The sequence below is a fragment of the Vigna angularis genome, chromosome 3, assembly GCF_016808095.1.
Source record: "Vigna angularis cultivar LongXiaoDou No.4 chromosome 3, ASM1680809v1, whole genome shotgun sequence".
Taxonomy (NCBI): domain Eukaryota; kingdom Viridiplantae; phylum Streptophyta; class Magnoliopsida; order Fabales; family Fabaceae; genus Vigna; species Vigna angularis.
The window spans coordinates 20,305,656-20,324,682 of record NC_068972.1 but is presented as its reverse complement, the minus strand read 5'-3'; the positions used below and the strand labels follow the sequence as shown (position 1 = coordinate 20,324,682).

Below are 19,027 nucleotides of genomic sequence, written 5' to 3'. Positions count from 1 at the left end.
ACTTTTTGAGGCTTGTATTGTGGCTGGGCTAAGAAGAAAAATTGGTTTTTCTAGATAAAAAACACCTTGAGTCAAGAGAGCAGGCAAATAAAAACATGATAACATAATTCTCTTTTTCTTCGAAACAAATGGAATCAATTCCCAACTCATTTTCCAGCTTTCATTCATTGAATTCTTTTTCTTGATCTTGTTCTTCTTTCCCCTTTTTCTTTTCTTTCTTGTTTCTTTTTGTTTTTCTCAATGCTCCCTTTTAACATGATTTCCTAAACCACCCCAAACTTAAACCATTCTCTTATACCAGAAATGAAAGCTCTACTCAACTCAAGGTAAGGAGGTCAAGGATTTTTCACATCAAGCTCAAGGTTCAAGTAGGGATGGCAACGGGGTCGGGTCGGGCACGGATAGTGTCTACCCGCAACCCGACCCGCATGCAAAAAATCGTACCCGCTACCCGATGAATATCCGCATAAAAAAAATCTGCAGATTTTTTTCAACCCGCATATATCTATTGGATACCTGTTTTCAACCCACAAATATTTAAAAAATATATTTTGTGAATTTTTAAATAAGGTTTAAATTAAATTACAAGTTAAAGAGAACAATTTAATATATTTGCTACATATAAAAAGACACAATATAATTTTTAAACATGCTAAATAAAACAAATACTGAACAACTTTTGAAAAAAAAAAGATATGAGGAAGAAACACCCAGTAAGTCTCAATTTAGTCATAAGATTAACCCACAAATATCTAATAATGTATGAAACAGAGATAAAGAATTTCCAAGAGAAAGCAAACACGAACCCTAAACCCAAATTCCAAAAACGAACGCAATCGCATAAATCTTCAAACCGCGATAACCACCAAGGTCTTCAAAAATCCAATCTGCATCAATGAACTAAAATCCAAAACAACTCAAAACACTCATTCGAATCATAACCCCAAAATCACGTCACCAATCAATAGGGAAGAAATCAAGAAACAAACTCCCAAAACGCGAATCAAAACGTACAAAAGAAACCCCCAAAATCAGAAAACAAATAAAACCCTAATTTCAAATCCCAAATTGAAAAAAAAACCCAATCAGAACCAAAAGAGAGAGGAAGAGGGAATTGAGCCTACTCTCTACGCGAGCTGAACCAGAAGGAAGAAGAAAATAGTCATTCATTAAGAGAGAATTTTCCAATGGGATTCTATGTATATGTTTGATATCTCAATTAGGGTTAACTCAAAAGTAATGTAACCCCTTTTTTTCTTTTCTTCTTTTAAAAAAAAAGGTAATTGAAAGCAATCCTAAGTCATTATTATTAAAATTTCCCCTTTTTTAGAGTAATAAAAAAGATTTAATTTTAAAAAATATTAATTAAATTTTTTATTATTTTTTTTCGGGTAACGGGTATCCACGGGTTGGTTAGTATAATACCCGCATCCGACCCGTTTAGAAGCGGGTATTAAAATACCCGCTACCCGTTATCCGCGGATAATAAATATCCGCGGATAGTAACTATCCGTCGCGGGTTTTATCCGCGAATATCTGCGGGCGCAGATTTTTTTGTCATCCCTAGGTTCAAGGAATGAGAAAGTTTTTCTTTTTGGTTCAAAGGTTTTGCATTGGCTTTTGGGCTCAAAAATGTAGAAGAGGTAGAAGAATAAGATGACCTTGATCATATGTAACAAACAAGCAAATGATTCAAACAGAGAAATTCAGGCAAAATCAATTATGATACCAAAGTGATAGCATTCAACAAGAAATCTAGGGCACAACGTCTCACAAGTTAACTCAGGGTTCCAAAATCTATCAAACAAAATGCCAAGAATATTGATCACAATCAAAACCAATCATCTATCCAAAACAAATATGAGCAACCACCATCTATATGCTTAAAAGCTCATCCAATATAGTCCCTACAGTTTATCATTGTAAGCCATTACAGGCCATCATCCGTTCTTGGTGGCAATCTAACCTACAACAATTACTAATGACAATCTAGTCTCTATAGTTTGTCGTTGTCCGCTACTGTTGGTTGTCATCCATTACTGATGATAATCTTCTTTATTAAATACTTGAACTTTCGTGGTAGTCATTATTGTCCAATATTATTCTCTACAACTACGGTTAGTTGTTCGTCGACCCTTTTTTGCACTCTTTATGAACTACATGTAAATAATGCATTCCTCAACAACGATTTGTAATAAGATATTTACATAGAACAACTTCTCATATTTGTTGTTTAATGGATTCTTCTAAGTTGGTATTTCGTCTTCGTAAATCATTAACAATTTGGTGTTAATTTAGTGAAAAAATAGATATTTTTCCTAAATCTTTTTTAATTACATTAATAACAATCTTGATTGATATGATTTGGATACACTAGCTTAAGACGATAATGTTAAATATATTATTTGACAATGTTAAATATATTACTTTTATCTTATCTTTATGTTTAATTTTTAATTATATTTTGAGATTAACTATTTTTTTATTATAGATAAAATATCTTATTTCTTTGCAGCCAAGGACTGGGCAATTCATGGAGAGTTAATGAGAATAATAGTCATTAATTGACAATTAACAAGAATAAAGTCATTTAATGGTAATTAACTAGTCAAACTTAATAATAAACTTATTATAATATTTATAAATATATATGTAACAAAAAAAATAGAAAAATTAAATTATAATTACTCATCTTTATTATAAAGTACTTGAACGTGAGAGTAGCTTTAACAAATATCTATAACAAAAGCTCATAATCTTTTAAGACATATTTTAGCAGAATCTCAACACCTTGTCCGAAATATTTAACACAAAAAAATTAATCATATATATTTTAAATGCAAGTAATTTACCATGCTAATTTTTTTTTTTACAGAAGACTACAGTATATCACATCACCCAATTTTGAGCTTCTCTATTGGTGACTCCCAGTGAACCCTCGTTGTGGTGTGTGTACGCTTTCTTCATCTTTTGAATTTTGGAATCCATGGGTCAGGGAACTCCGGGCGGAATGAACCGGCAGGGCGACCGGAAGCCGGATGGCGGCGACAAGAAGGAGAAGAAGTTTGAGCCCGCGGCGCCGCCGACCCGCGTCGGGCGGAAACAGCGGAAGCAAAAGGGTCCGGAGGCGGCGGCGCGTCTGCCTACGGTGACTCCGGTGACGAAGTGCAAGCTGAGGCTACTGAAGCTGGAGCGAATCAAAGACTACCTTCTGATGGAGGAGGAGTTCGTGGCGAATCAGGAGCGCCTCAAGCCTCAGGAGGAGAAGGCGGAGGAAGACAGATCCAAGGTCGACGATCTTCGAGGCTCTCCCATGAGCGTCGGTAATCTCGAAGAACTCATCGACGAGAACCACGCCATTGTTTCCTCCTCCGTTGGTCCGGAGTACTACGTCGGAATCTTGTCTTTCGTCGATAAGGATCAGTTGGAGCCTGGTTGTGCTATTTTGATGCATAATAAGGTTTTATTTTACTCGCTTTACGCTTTTTCGGTTTCATTGTGGAAATGAAATGTGTGAAATTATTGGAAGCTCGTTGCCTAGGGTTTGATTTTGTGATCGATAAGAATCTCTAGTTCGTCTGCGTGCGTGAAGGTTATAGTAACTTTGTGAACAAACAATTTTCTTCTGTGAAGCTTTTATTTCCAGGCTAGGTTTTGTTGTTTTTTCATGGTATTGTTGGGAATTGCAGACAAAAGGGGCTTATGTGGCCACGATGGCGGTCACTGAGATCCCAAAAGCCTCAATTTTGTAGCCAAGATTGCACTCGCGGACCTATTTTTTAAATCTTATATTTATGTTATTTCAATGGACTTAAATAGGAAGTCATGGAATATGTGTCCTTAGATTGTTCAAGTTTTTGTATGTGTGTGTATGAGGCTGTTGACTGTAGGATGTTGGAGTAGATAGTTTGTGAATAGGAGTCATAAATTGTTTGATATTTACACAGCGTATAAGTAAAGAGCAGTCCTATCTTTCCTCAAGTAATGAGTTTAATTTGTGTGATTTGGGAGCATCCGAAGCTGATAAGAGAGTAGGAGAAGTTGCGGTTTAAATATTCTTTTGAAGCATAACGTGATCTTTGATTTGGACATGATTATTGTTTCGTTATTTGAATTGATCAAGGATCTTGGTGTGGTTCAGGTGGTTAGATGGTGGTGGTTTAATGATTTTGTTTTTGTGTTTTTTTATCAGGTTCTCTCTGTTGTTGGGCTTCTTCAAGATGAAGTTGATCCTATGGTCTCTGTAATGAAGGTTGAGAAGGCTCCTCTGGAATCTTATGCTGACATTGGTGGTTTAGATGCTCAGATACAGGAAATTAAGGAAGCAGTTGAGCTACCCCTGACGCATCCTGAACTATATGAAGACATTGGTATTAAACCTCCTAAGGGAGTCATATTATACGGAGAACCTGGAACTGGGAAGACCTTACTTGCAAAGGTTTGCATTAACCTTTGCTTCTTGTAGGGATTTTCTAATGGAGTTTTGGCATTTTCCTTTCTGTCTCTTATTTTCTCCTTTTCACTACCTTTATATTGAGGTGGTGTTTTGATTTAAGGAATATTTTAACACTCTTGGGAAAGTGACATTCAAATAAAAGTTTACCATGTTTGGTAGAAGAGAATAAAAATATTTGCAAGGCATAAAAGATTATTGGGCACCTTAATTTGTCAATAAATGGGAGTAAAACTTTCCTGTGATGGTTGTCTAAAAAGTTACTGAACTTTCTCATAGTCATTGGTAATAAACATACTATTCCCAGAAAAGTTCAATAATAATAAAATATATTTTATAAAATTTCCTGGGAATCCTATTTCTGGGAATTCATTTCCAGGAAACTGATTTTGTGGTGAATAAAAGATTCAGAGTACCAAATGCCTCCTTAAGCTGAAGTTGCTGAGAATGCTCCATGATAAGTTAATGCTATTTAGTTTTGGATACTTTGTTTATGTATATGGACATAAAGGGATTGTGTCATTCTCTTGTTTATACTGCGTGAAAATTATAGTCTGTGTCTGCCTTGTTTAAATGGTACTTTCAGGGATTCTCTAGTTGTTTGCTAGCGATTGTTTGTGGCTTTGATGATCACCAGTAGGAAAAAGAGAATGCAAACACAGAATAACTGATATTCATTGTATTATTGGAATTCAGAAAACCAGACAGTTGTAAGTCTCCTACCAGATCAAGTCTCCTGTTAGAGACTTTTCACTGCCACTAAAATCTAATGCTTCACACCTGCCTTCCGCACTCCCCTTTGCTTCCCTAGAATGATGGCTAGCTCAGCTAAATATACCTTTCGTAGGGTGGCTTTGTTTTGCACCTAGGCCTGACAATTTGTCTTCCTTTAAATCCTTTATGTCCAGGCCAAGATTACTGTCATGCTTTGCAGGAGTTACTGAATGGCATAAAGAAATGGTTATTGGATGTCACAATGAAAATTTCTGTTGGATTTGAAATACCTGCATGCACAACTGACACTAATTATGACCAGTCTACTGTATTGATGATATTGAAGACTTATGCTACAAGGTGTTTTCATCCCGTGTTCACTCTTATGTGTTAGCTTTTAAATACTTCCATTCCATGTGTTTTTCACTGCCATGCAATTGAGTGTATTGATTACTATAAGATTTTAAAGCTGTATGCAAAATCCCATGTCAAAGTTGTTTAATCTTTCTGGTTTTTGTAGAAAATACTGTAATATTGAATTAGAAATATATAGACTCTTTTAGGAATGAATGGAACTATTTGTATGGAAAGAAGCAACTGACAAGTTACTTTTATTCAATAATCCTAGAGTGTATATATTCTTTGATCTCTTAAAACAAAACTTGACCTGGACACTTATAGGCATTAGTGACCTGCGTCTACTAATGCATGATTGCCTGTAATGCTATTTCTTTTAATAAGACAATGCCTTTTGTGTATTCAGGCTGTGGCAAACTCAACATCAGCTACATTCTTACGTGTTGTTGGCAGTGAATTGATACAAAAATATTTGGGAGATGGCCCAAAACTTGTGAGGGAACTTTTCAGAGTTGCTGATGATCTTTCTCCTTCTATTGTATTCATTGATGAAATTGATGCTGTTGGTACAAAAAGGTAATTTAAACCCCAACTTCAACAGCCATGATAGGGTGGAGGTGGAAGAGTGATGCATTGAATCACTCCATGAGCTCCTAGGATTCTTTTCCTATATTCATTAGCTTACCAGTATACATGTTTTTACAGGTATGATGCTCACTCAGGTGGAGAACGTGAAATCCAAAGGACCATGTTAGAGTTGTTGAACCAGTTAGATGGTTTTGATTCAAGAGGAGATGTAAAAGTGATTCTGGCAACCAATAGAATTGAAAGTCTTGATCCAGCTTTGCTGCGACCTGGTCGAATTGACAGGAAGATAGAATTTCCTCTTCCTGATATCAAAACTAGGAGACGTATTTTTCAGGTAGGCATGATTAATTTTGTGAGGCAATACACACACTATGTTTTTGGTAATGCTTTATCCTGGTCCATCTGTGCTCTTTGTTTTTTGTTTTTTAATTACAATATGTGTTTAAAAAGTCATAATAATTGTGTCATTTTTTTGAAAAGGTAAAATATTAAAGAAATGCTGTATTATTCCTTTTCTGCATGAACTAAATATGTAATATGTTTCGGTACAAATAAATTACGAGAAGCAGTCAATGTTCTAATAAAAAATTCAGTAGTTGCAAAATGATCTGAAAAAGCTATATTTTACAGAATTACCTTTTTAAAGCTTAGATAAATGGTCACTATATTTTTTTCCTGAAATGTGTCTTAGGAAGCTATTTAAAAAAACAATTATTTTCCTAAATAAACTAAACCAAATTCACACAATGTTGTTCTTTGGAATCTGTGTGATATCTTAATATGCATGCTATGTTCAACCATACCTAAAGTTTTCATACTTTTAAATTAAGATACACACATCGAGGATGACATTAGCTGATGATGTCAACTTGGAAGAATTTGTTATGACTAAAGATGAATTCTCTGGAGCTGATATAAAGGCAATATGTACTGAAGCTGGTTTACTTGCTCTGCGAGAACGCCGGATGAAGGTAAGAAATCTCATCGTGGCTCTATTGTATGTGATATAAAAATAGTCTTCAATGTTTGGAGGTTGCTAGTTTTTACAAGCTCATTTTGATAAGGCTCAAATATGTTAAGCCAAGTAGAACTGACAATTACTTTGGTGGATTTTTCCGAAAGTTGCAATTCTAGAAATCTTTCCTAGGGATTGGGTAGCTGTGAAAAGAGGAGGGCGGGGGTTATAATGCTAAAATTCTTTCCGAGGAAATGTAAAAGAATATTCCTCAACTCTATCTCGATCAATGTGCAGGATTGAGAATAATGCTGTTCCTGTGTAGAGAGTTGATTGTGTGTATTTTTGCTGCAGCTTTATTTATTAGTTTTTTTCTTTATAGATTAGTAAATGTAGGAATGTACATGGCATCCTTTAATGCTGTAGTACGAAAAGAAAACGAAATTAGAAATAAGTTAGAAAAATAAGAGAAAAGAACTCGTAACCATCCTAAACTATACTTTTTGCAAATTTAGATTCCTTGAACTTTGTTTTAGTTTTAACCAGTCAGCAGACTTTTACTCTTTTTATATAATGAACCCTAATACATGGGATTAAGTTACTAATGATAAACAAAACTAGTTTTATTTTATAAGGGAAAATAGTATGCAATGATCCTAAATTTTATGCCTTGCAAATAGACTTGAGATTTCGCAGTTTATCTCGAATAGATTTTTTTGAATCAACAGTTTTTAAATTATTTTTAAGTTAATGATAGTAAGAGTTTAAGGATTAATTGGGATGAAGTGAAATTTGAGTATACCTTTCTGTAAAAGGCAGAGGTTTTCCCACCTCTTGTTTTTAATCTATTTGTTTGTATTCTTCTTGGTTCGTATTGTATATCTATAATCTATATCTATAAATCATTTGAAGTTTTCTCTCCCTAATTTAAGATGTATAATTGCTAATACTTGTTCTGTTGTCTCGTTTAGGTGACTCATGCCGACTTTAAGAAGGCCAAGGATAAAGTGATGTTTAAGAAGAAAGAAGGGGTGCCTGAAGGGCTGTATATGTGAAATAGTTCCGTATATTATCTCCAGTCCTCTCGTTCTTTTTTTTAGTGTACTTGTCACGGGAACAAATGTCAATTCATTTGTATTATGCGAACAAATGTCATTTGTATTTTGGGGGCTTTGAATCTCAAACTATGATTGATTTTAATTCAATATATAGTTTTCTACCAATTTCATTGATTTTGGAAATCGATCCATATTCTGTTTAGTCATGTTAACGATGAGCATGCTTATTGAGAAACTGCTCACTGCTGTTGAATTATAAAACTCAATTCACAAGAACCTGGTGTTTAAACTCTTGGAGGGACAGTCTGATTGTAAATTTCAGAAAATTTACATCCTTCGGCTATTGCTTGAGGAACGATGCTTTTAGTTCACTCCGCTTGGTCTCTGCGCAAAAGAAAAGGAAGAAAACTACATAACCATAATAATTAGTTATTGAGAGAGAGAGAGAGAGAGAGAGAGAGAGAGAGAGAGAGAGAGAGAGAGTTTCCCTGTTTGATAACATATGGAGAAATTGTTGTCTAACAGAGGATGACGTGTTCGTGCCGGCTAATGACCGACTCGAATAAATAAGATTTCTCCTTGTCTTTCACCCTGTCATGTTTTTCAGTCACTGGGCCAAACCTCCCTTTGGTTTTTTAGTAGATGTCTTTGTTTCAGGTTCGAGTAATTAAAAAGCTAATTTTAACATGATCTTATACTAAATAAACTCGATTATAACATATTTTAATTAAAATATTTTATTAAAATACAAAAATTAATTAAAAATTTAATATTAAAAGTTAAATAAGGATATAAATATACATTTATCATCTGGACAAGAACCTTGAAAGGGTAATCATCTTTCTTGTTAGATATGGTACATTTTTCATGTTTATAGGACTTTCGTGTTGATGAGGATGACACATTTATCTAAATTATCCTTAATTGTTAACAAGAAACTGAGGAACTTTTCCATCATATCCCAAACACACATTTTTTAGGGTTAAGTTTCAGACGATATCGGGATATTGTGTGGAACTGCTTCTCTGAGTCGGTTCCATATAACCACCATATTGTCAACATATGTTTCGATGTTTCTTCATATCATCGGCTTCAAAATCTTATCCATTAAGCGTTAGTAGGTAACTTGGTAACAATAATTGTCTGATTCAACCATAAATGTGTGTTGCACGTCTTGTGGATGTTGTCAAGACAAAATCGTTTACAAGACTTATATGTCTAAACATTCTCATATGTTTTAAACTTAGGTATATATGTTATAACTAGAATAGAATAGAGCATAAACATAAGTGTTAGGTTCAAAATCCCTAATCATTTAACAATATAGGAAAGTCTTAGGAAAACACTTAGGCATATATGTAACGTAGAACAACCTAATTTAAAACATCTAGACGCAACACTAAACGACTCCTAAGTCAAAGCGTCTATGAGAGTTATGCTAAACACGTAAGCTATATTGTACAAAACAATAATCAGATAAACTCTGAATGGATGAAGATGTTGAAGTGTCAAAGTTTTGGTAAAAGCCTTAAATGTCTCAAGTAAAAATTAAAAAAACATGCAGAAACCAAAACTTGTTAAACGCTCTAGCAATAGAAAGCAAAATCTCAAAAAACGTTTAGAAACAAACTAGATGATACCATGAGCTAAACACTTCACTTTATCCAACGATGAAGTTCTTATTCAACTCTTGGTATCTTAAAGAAAAACTTAAATGATAAACACTACCTTAGCGGTAGAAAATGTAAAAAATATTTTGTTGTTTTGAACAAGCATTAAATGCTCAATGTTCAAAAACAACAAAAATGATAAGAGAAAAGACATATCTATTGTATACACATCTACTCTATTATTTGCAAATAACCTACTACATGCATCCACATGCTCTATTTGAAATATATCAAAAGTGGATGTTAGAGACAAATAAGACATTCACGGAATGTTCTCATTATCAGAAGTCGTGTCAGAAAAATAGTACAACCTACTTTTATCAAAGTACTGGAAAAGCAAGCCCGCTCTGAAAAGTTGACTTTAATCAACGACTGCTTCACACGACAAGACAGAGGAAGACACAAGATTTAAGACAAGAGTTCAGCCTAACAAATATCTTTTGAAGAACCATTTAAATAGAAGATGATTCGAAGTAAGAATCAAGAGGATAGCTTACAACGAAAATATCATCCTACGAAGAGAAGAAAAAACATTTAAAAAAAGCACAAAGAATCTCAAGCTCAAAAAGAATATCTGAGAAGAGAAAAAACAAAGTTAAGAAACACTCTCAAACGTCATTGTAATATTAACTTACAATTTGTAAGTAGAGAGAAAAGAGAAAAGAGAGAAACACTCGTCGTTTATAGACTATATTCTATTAAACATATATCCTAGGGTCAACTTTTCACATAAATTCCAATTCTTTTTTAGTGTGTTTATTTATGACTAGGAGTATCTCATTACTACATATTGTAAGATCCGAAGATTTTAAAATAAATAAAATAAAATAAGAATTGATGGATTTAAAATAAAAATAGACGAAATAAGATGAGTTAAATAGATACTAAATGACTATTATGGTAATGAAATTAGTTTGACTTAGTGGTTATGAGATGTCTGCTTGTTGTGTGACTTGTGTATCTATATTCAACCTATCTGCGAGCATATCTGGTGTTATTTTTATTTGTTGCGGTTTTAAATTCTTTGGCACCATATTTGTTGTGGTTTTAAATTGGGAAACAAAGATGGTAAGCAAAAGTAGGATTTTGGAGGTGGTAAGAATTCGGAAAAGGTATGGGGATCTTGTCTTTCTTGTTTTAATAAGCTGCATGTAAACGTTTGAAAACAATTGGTGTTCGTGGTTTGATTCTTTGGAACCGTTTCGATATGTTGGTTGTTCCAAAAATTATAGATATATGTTGTTATTGGTATCAGGAGCTATCTTGGTTTGAATTGGTTGTTCGAAATGTGATAATGTATAATTTCTATTAATTTGTAATTTTTTTTGCTAAATGAAAATCTTAAATGAGTATTATCTCAGTTAAGTAGAAAAGTGAATATGATAGTTGGTGGGTGGAAATGGATATATCATGTGTTTTAATTTCTAATTGTAAATTAAGAATTTGATATTCATATTGGATATAATTATGAGCTGGAACAATAGGTGTATGTTTGGGGATGTTTAAAGGGTTAAATTGGGTTGTATGAATTCTTTTTGAATTAATGCATATTGAAGTTGAATGGTCTTGTTATAATCTGGAAATTTGTGTACCTTGGATGAAGGTTGTGGTTGTTTCAGGTTTCATTGAAATATGAAAAGAGTTGGGTATTAGTAGGTTGTCTTAGGTGTTAATAAAATGATGGGTAATTTTATGGTTTGGATTATTTATTTAATCTGCTGTAGAACAATGATTATGGGGAGGTAAATCTCTTTGAAATGCCATTTGTGATTGTTAAAGAAATTGTGAAATGGTATTCTTATCAATTTGGTTGAATTGAAATGACTTGGTTGAATGAGTGAATGAATTGTTATACCCTGATGAACATTCGATTTAATGAGTTTGTGTGTGAATAATGTGAAAGACTACATGATACGTTGTGTATAATTGTGTGTGGATAAATTTTATTAACCTTATCATCTTGTGATTCTTGGTTAAACTATTGTTTGGGTACGTTTTTGATATAATGTGATTGTGATTATATTAAAATCTTGAAAGAATTATAATGAACAAAAAGATTATGTGTTATTGGTTCTATGGTTGATAGATTCAAATGTGTATAGATATAAATCTATAACTTGAACAATGTAAATGTATTTAACTTAGCTAATTTTCTAATTTCGAGAATGCATGAATTGTATAAGAGGTTGTACTAATTGTATGTGCTCATTGGTTTGTCTTGTCTGTTGTTTAATATCTTGTAAATGGACCATTAAAGTAGTATGAATAGTGAGGATTCATGGGAAGAATTGTCTGATGTTCTGTATGGTCATATTGGTTACTCTATTTTACTGAATCATTCATAGGTATTACTAGATAATGCATTTGATTAAAATATTGCTACTGTCCAGAATTTTATTCTGCTGTTGCTGGTTAGATTTTGTGCAGTTGCTGTATCAGAATTCTGCACATTCTGCACTTTCTGTCATTACTGTTTGCTGTTTTTAGTAGTGATTGCTTGCTGTTTTCTGTAATGTTGCTGGCTGTTTCAGCATTATTTCCTTGCTGTTTATACCAGTAAATTTTGCTGTATTGGACTGTAAATATGCCACATTAAAATCTTTGCTGGCTGTTTTGACTGCTGTTATGTAGTAAAATGGTGACTGTTTTGATTGTTGTTACTGCATTAAAATCCTTGTTGTATTAGATTGTTCTGATTGCTGTGTCTGCACTAAAACATTATTGTTTTGTAACTTTATTAGGCTGTTTTACCCATATTAAAATATTTCTGTTTTGAGCTGTTTTTGAGCTGGTTGAATCATGGTTGGTGTAGGAATCGAGATTATATGGTTTTACATATGCTCGATATACTTATTTGGAATGGCCAAACTAACTGCTGATTGTGCTGTTATGAAGTATGTTAAGAGGATTGGTTGCGGTGATCTTATTTTTTTATCTCTAAAAGGTACATTAGATGTGCTATATGTATTATTTGTTGCTGGTGTATGGTTGCTATGACAAGTTGAGAAATCTTTTGTATTATACAAAGTGATATTTGGACCTTAAACGTTAGCTATAGGATTATGAGAGAAGGAATTTATATGGGAGTATGGTTTCAAAGTTTTATTTACTTATAAAGAATTTGTAATACTTTCTTTATTTTCTTGTTGGACTCAAAGAAATTTCTATTTTCATTTGTAATAACTTTTTGGAAAAGTTTAATTATATTGCAAAATTCTTAGATTTTACTTTTAAGTTCTGGGCGTTGCATATATAATACATATTAAAAATGTATAGTAATTTCGAAAACATGATAAATTAGGATGGTTAAGATGTAATTCTAAATTAAAACAATATGTACTAAAATTATCTACCATTAAAAATTATATATATTTTTATTTTATATATCAGATATTTCACTAATAAATATTAATAAAATATTATGAGATAAATATAAATTACTCAAATTAAAAGAATGACCCAATTGAAAAAGGTATCCATCCCATCATCACACTAATGTGATAACCAATGGTGAAAGTCACATATAGCCTGTGCAATTCCTTCTTCACCTCCCTCACACTCCAGCCCTTGCTCACTGTTAAACCCTTACTCACAGGTACGTATGTCCATTTTTCCTTCTTCTTCGATTTTCTATTTTCCCGTCTCACACTCCCTTTGACTATCTCAAGCTCCCAAGCAGAAGACTCTCCCAGCAACAAGGGACTAGGTTTTCCAAGGTTGAAGGCGAAAGAAGCTTATAAGGTATTTTAAGTTTTAGGTTTTCATTAATAAAACTGTTTTAGGGTCCCTTTCACTGTCGCCGCCCTCAAGGTGCGCCTCTGATGGACTGGTCAGTTAAAGGAGAACGGCTATGCGGCGGCTGGGGTTTCTTTTCCCCCATTCCTCCTCTACCAGCTCATGTAATTTACACCTTTGGAACCGAAGATAGGGGCTTTCATGAATAATTTCATCAACAAATTACAATTAAGAATTGGACCATCAATTAAGGAAATTAGTTTTTGTTCTCTTATCTGTTTCTGATTTTTAATTGTCTGTGTTGTGCTGGGGTATCCTGTTGTGTGTGTTGCGAATCGGAGAAGAAGCTAATTGATGAGGATGATGATAGATTGGTGGTGTGTGATGGTTGACGAAGGTGAAGGTTCACTGGGTTGGTGAAGTAGTGAGAAATAGGCGTTGATGGACTTGAGTTGCTACTTTTGAATTATATGCAGAGTGAAAATGGACTTGGCCTAGAAGCAACTAGGGCCAAACCACAATAAATTTCCCCAGTGACACCATCCCAAAATGTGTAAATATCCTAATCATTCACTCAGCATATTGTTGTTCATGAAGGAAGAAAAAATGTTGCACTTGTGATTATGAGTTTAACTGGAAGCTTCTTTTATGTTTGAAACATGGGTGTTGCTTTGGTACCCTTTTAAACGGGTTTGGGTACCCTTTCACATGGAGCCAATGAAGAGATACCATAAGTGAATTGCTCGTCCACGTAGGTGGGGACCCTCTCGTTGTATGTGCCTCAACGATTCTCTCATTAAGACCCTTCGTCGCATAGCATCATTAACTGTTTTTCATTTTTTTTTTCTATTTCAATCTTCTTCTCTGGATAGATTTTTCATTGTGGCATAGTTTAGTTTGAAGGGACCCTTTTATTTTCCTTCACAAATACTTCTTTTTCAGTTTCAGGGATCCTTTTATTTTCTTTCACAATGGGTCCTCGACAGTGCCAAGTCTGCACCGAAGCTTTGTCCAAGTACAAGTGCCCTTCATGCTACTTACCTTAGTAAGCAAAAACCCAACCTTTACTTTCTTCCTTCAAGCTTATTGTTCTTAATTTTTTTTTTGAAAATTGTTGTTTGCAGTTGTTCTCTGGTCTGTTACAAGAAACACAAAGGTATGGACTTTAATTTATGGGCTCCTTATGTTGGTTGCATGCATGTTTCATGTTTGATGTAATGCGGAAAGGTTCCCAAGTCAATGGAACAGTAAATATCTTATTTTATCTTCTTGTATTGCTTGAGTACTAAATCTGACTTCCATGGTTTTTTACTATTGACTTTCACCAATTGAAATTGAGGCCTATTTTGTGTTAGTTTGTTCATGTGGTAAGGCCGAAGTCAAACCGGTAAGCAGAATTTATTTAAGTGCAATATTATTTTATTTGATTGATATAAGATAAATATAGATTAAGTAGTTTTTTTATTGAGTCAGTTGATATTTTGTTTCTTGTTTTTATTTTTGTACTTGGTCCAAACCTATTTAAAGACTGTCAAGATTAAATGAAAATCACCATATTGAATTGATGAGTCTATCATAGTGTGTGCGTTACTTTTTTTCTACAATTCTCACCGTAACCATTAATCTTTATTGGCATTTGCTACTCGATTCTGGAATTGATCAAACATACATCAATGTTGCAGAATTGCCATGTGTCAAGCCGCAACCTTTGGAGGTCATAACAAGTAAGTTTTATTCACCTCCCTATCTAATTTGGTGAGGTAGTCTCTAGACGCTAATTCCATGAAAAACTTACCTTTCATATGCTGAAGTACCAAAATTTTTCAGTTTGACGTTAGGCAGAAACTTAAGTGGCATGTATATATTCCTTTATACATGTTCCATGTAGTTTCCTGAAAATTTGTTATTCTTGGAACTGCACTGCAATTTGACATCAAAATAAAGCAATCAGCAATGTTTAAGTATGGAATAAACTTCTTGTTTTTGGAAACTGGTTTCCATGTAATAATTCATTTTCAGTGTTGGTAAGCAATTTGGTGATCTGATACTAACGTTTCCTACTGTTCATTAGCATTTCAGTGTTGGTAAGCATGTTGGTGATCTGATACTAACATTTCCTATTGTTTATCAGCCGCTGTTCCAGAATCACTTGTAGAAAAGACATTAGTAGTTGATGAAAGAAGTGAGGTGTTGCAAAAATTCCAACTGGAGGCAATAGGTATGTAAGAATGCTCAACATGCAATATCAAAGTACCAAAATCAGTGGTGGAACCTTCATATTGGTTAAATATTTATAATGATTATGATTGTATTTTTGCTGCAGCCTCTTCCAGGGAGATTCGTGATTCTTTGAATGATAAAGCCCTTCAAGATTTAATTTGTCGCATTGATTCTTCCTCAAATGCAAAGGATGTAAGAACTTTCTTTTTTACCATCTCAATATATTTTCTTAAAATTTTCACCCGTGTTGAATGTGTTAGTTTTAATACTCACCGAGGAGAAGTTATAGAGAAATTTCATTTAAATTTTGTGTTTCTCTGTTAGGAACTTGATAAGGCTATGGCAGAGGAGGCATTTCGCTTGTTCACTGACAAGGTACTGCTATATGTTGCTTCTGCACAACCTTTATAGGGTTGAGTCATATTGGATAAATTCAAGTTGTCATGTACCTTAAGCCTTACTTTTCCTTTTGTTTCACTGGTTTCCAGATTTTATCAACCATCAATCCCTAACTGCAAACACTGGTTGCTGAAAGGAGAAGTTGTGCAATATGAAAGGAGCCGCAGATAGACCGTCCAAATTTTGCTGGTTTTGGTTAATATTTCTTTTTCATTTGTACAGTTTTTTGCTGTGATTCAGCCTTTAATATATGAAAATTTTGAATCTTCATCGTGGCATTGTATTTAACTGAATTTTGAAGTCCTGGTGAATTGGTGTTTGTATTGATAATGACATGTGGTACGTGAACCAAGTTGGCTATCTAATAATTGGAGATGGAGAAAATTATAGGAGTACTACTGAATGCAATTAATATAACACAACAATAAAATTTAATTGTAATTTTTAAAGCTTTAGTTAATTTTGTTAATCAATAGTTAACTGATTGAGCTGAGGTCAATTTACCAATCTCTTCTAAAGCTGCAGCGCAACCCAGTGGTAATCAGAATTCAGATATACTACTATAATACCCATGGACTATGATTCAGAAATTATAGTGAACATATGATTGATACCATATCAGATGTACTACGTTAGCCTTTCCACAAAAGAAAATTAAGTTGTTCATTATAGCTCTTGTAAGAGCTTTCTTAAATTTTTCTCTCCATTAAGTACTCTTATAGTAGGGATAATAATTATGCGGGTTTGATTATTCCTATCTCCATCACTATTTTGGATGTCAAATTTTTGTCCTACTTTTATTGTACTGAGAAGCAAACATATTTGTAGATGGTATTGTATGGTTTTAAATAATACTTAAATAATTTAAAAAAAATAAAAATTAGAATAGAAGAAAAAATTATTAAGTTTATGTTGAAAAATAGATTTTTTTCTTCTAATATTAAATACCAAGAAAGAGAGTATAAGTATATAAATATCAAATAATAGAGTAAAAGTAAGTTATGAAATCAAGGATCAAATAAAATTTAATATAAATTTGATAAACTATCTAATAAACTAAAAGTGTTGTAGCGAGTTAAAATGGAGATAAGAGTGAAGACAAGTATTAAAATGGAGACCGAAAGATATGTATATATTAGTTATTTATATTCATGGAGATTTATTTGTTAAAAATTAGAACGGTTTCGAATAATATTCATTAGGTTCATTATTAAGAATATCCTGGAGGGACACAAAAATACTTTCATGTATATATCTATAAGTAAAGTCTACAAAAGATATGTTGTGTTGATGTATGTTTTAATTATTATAATATAAATATTCTTGAATATTTATTATATGTTGTTATTAAAATGCCATATGTATATAAGTTATGTTTTCTTGTCAGCTTATAATTTATTTTAAAATTCAATGATAATATTTTTAAATTATTAGTTAGTTTTAATGGAATAATGTTTTAGAATCAACTAATCAAAATAAAATGGTTGAGAATTGAATAATTTTTTAAAATTAGAGTAGAATTATGTTTTTTTATTGAGATTTATGAAATTAAAATTGTTTTTAAAGAGATTCATTTCATTTAGACTTAAATTTTGGTGGGAAATTTATTTAAAAATGTGTTTAGAAATATTAATTATATATTTTTTAATAATTTATGATGAAAATTTTATTTGAATTATATTTAAAGATAAACGTTTTATTTTATTATATATTTGGGTTAATAACTTTCAAATAATTTTATTTATTTAATTTTAAAAAAGTATAAATGATACCATTCCTATTGGTTGAGATAAAAAATAAAATAATTCCCGAATTCTTTTTATACCAAATGACAGGTTGTTCAACGTATCCATCCCACCAATGTGTAACTTTTATTTTGGGGTATTTGAATGAGTTTAAAACTATGAACTATCACCGATTTGAGTGGGAGTGAGTTGGATTTTTTTTTTTTTATATAGGTCAAATTGTGATGAGCTCCTAACCTTTATCAAGAATAAAGTCACATATTTAGAAAAAATAAACTTAATCAGGAGTGAAATTTTTTCACCTTCTTTCTTTTACTTTGGTTTAATTTCTTTTTTTTAGAACAAATTCTAGACTTGTGTTTCTTTTTGTATTTATTTTGTAGGTTGCTAATGACACCTCTTATTTTGAGATGCAACCTTGTACCTTGTAGAAGAATGAAAGATTAAAAAGAAAAATAGCTTAGGAAATTATACTCACCAAACCCATCTTTTGCTAAGAAGACCTCATAAAAGTGTAAATGAGAGCATCTAAAAGGAAGGGACCACAAGAGGGGGCCACATGGACACTTGGTGGAGAAAAATGACATTTTTGATGATTTTGCAATGATTAAGAGCATATTCTCCACAAATGGCAACCCATCTCATTATTAGCTTCTAAAAAGATTTTTTTGTAATTGCTAGATAGCCCTTATCTTTTGCTAGGTTACCTTTTCTCCTCTTTAGTATTTGTTAGGAGGACCTTTTTCATTGCCTATTTAAGAAGACTTTTCTATCACTTGTAAATAGATGTTTAATGAAGTTATTATGCTTAACCTTTGAGTGAATGAGTGTTTTAGAGAGTGTTTTTGAAACTCCATTGTTTTATCTTGAACATAGGTTCAATGGTGACACTACCACTACTTATCTTAGATGACTTTATACTTCCAAATGGGGTGATCATCTTCTCCCATCTCATCTTTTGTTTTCTTCGTCCTTTATTCCAATTAAATTCAAGTTCTTCTTCCTTTTGTTCTTATTCCTTTTGTTCTTATATTATATGTTTATTCCATTTACTTGTTCATTTATGTCTTCCATTTTGCTTAATTGAATTTTGTTCTTCTTATTGATTAGAAATACATCTTCACATACTAAAT

The 19,027-nt window shown here is 32.7% G+C and overlaps 2 protein-coding genes across 5 annotated transcripts; both read left to right on the top strand.

Moving 5' to 3' along the window:
• The first annotated feature begins 2,863 nt into the window (after nucleotides 1-2,863).
• On the top strand, nucleotides 2,864-8,290 carry LOC108323373 (26S proteasome regulatory subunit 4 homolog A). Its single transcript, XM_017555808.2, has 6 exons — nucleotides 2,864-3,460; nucleotides 4,193-4,438; nucleotides 5,931-6,100; nucleotides 6,230-6,446; nucleotides 6,943-7,083; nucleotides 8,039-8,290. The coding sequence occupies exons 1-6, from the start codon at nucleotides 2,987-2,989 to the stop codon at nucleotides 8,120-8,122; spliced, it is 1,332 nt and encodes a 443-aa protein (XP_017411297.1). The 5' UTR covers nucleotides 2,864-2,986; the 3' UTR covers nucleotides 8,123-8,290.
• A 4,966-nt stretch (nucleotides 8,291-13,256) lies between these two features.
• On the top strand, nucleotides 13,257-16,542 carry LOC108323368 (uncharacterized). 4 transcript variants are annotated; one of them, XM_017555801.2, is made up of 9 exons: nucleotides 13,257-13,390; nucleotides 13,475-13,536; nucleotides 14,473-14,575; nucleotides 14,655-14,686; nucleotides 15,213-15,254; nucleotides 15,662-15,748; nucleotides 15,854-15,942; nucleotides 16,075-16,125; nucleotides 16,239-16,542. In XM_017555801.2, the coding sequence occupies exons 3-9, from the start codon at nucleotides 14,502-14,504 to the stop codon at nucleotides 16,260-16,262; spliced, it is 399 nt and encodes a 132-aa protein (XP_017411290.1). In that variant the 5' UTR covers nucleotides 13,257-13,390; nucleotides 13,475-13,536; nucleotides 14,473-14,501; the 3' UTR covers nucleotides 16,263-16,542. The 4 variants fall into 4 exon arrangements, with proteins under 4 accessions (XP_017411290.1, XP_017411289.1, XP_052731580.1 ...); XM_017555800.2 differs by having other exon boundaries at nucleotides 13,464-13,536; XM_052875620.1 differs by lacking the exons at nucleotides 13,257-13,390; nucleotides 13,475-13,536 and adding an exon at nucleotides 13,875-14,285.
• Nucleotides 16,543-19,027: the final 2,485 nt, after the last annotated feature.

Coding starts and splice junctions, on each gene's coding strand:
- LOC108323373 (XM_017555808.2), top strand. CDS start 2,987: ATGGGTCAGGGAACTCCGGGCGGAATGAACCGGCAGGGCGACCGGAAG. Junction 6,101..6,229: donor GATGCTGTTGGTACAAAAAG/GTAATTTAAACC, acceptor ATGTTTTTACAG/GTATGATGCTCACTCAGGTG. Junction 7,084..8,038: donor TGCGAGAACGCCGGATGAAG/GTAAGAAATCTC, acceptor TGTCTCGTTTAG/GTGACTCATGCCGACTTTAA.
- LOC108323368 (XM_017555801.2), top strand. CDS start 14,502: ATGGGTCCTCGACAGTGCCAAGTCTGCACCGAAGCTTTGTCCAAGTAC. Junction 15,943..16,074: donor CTTCCTCAAATGCAAAGGAT/GTAAGAACTTTC, acceptor TTTCTCTGTTAG/GAACTTGATAAGGCTATGGC. Junction 16,126..16,238: donor TTCGCTTGTTCACTGACAAG/GTACTGCTATAT, acceptor ACTGGTTTCCAG/ATTTTATCAACCATCAATCC.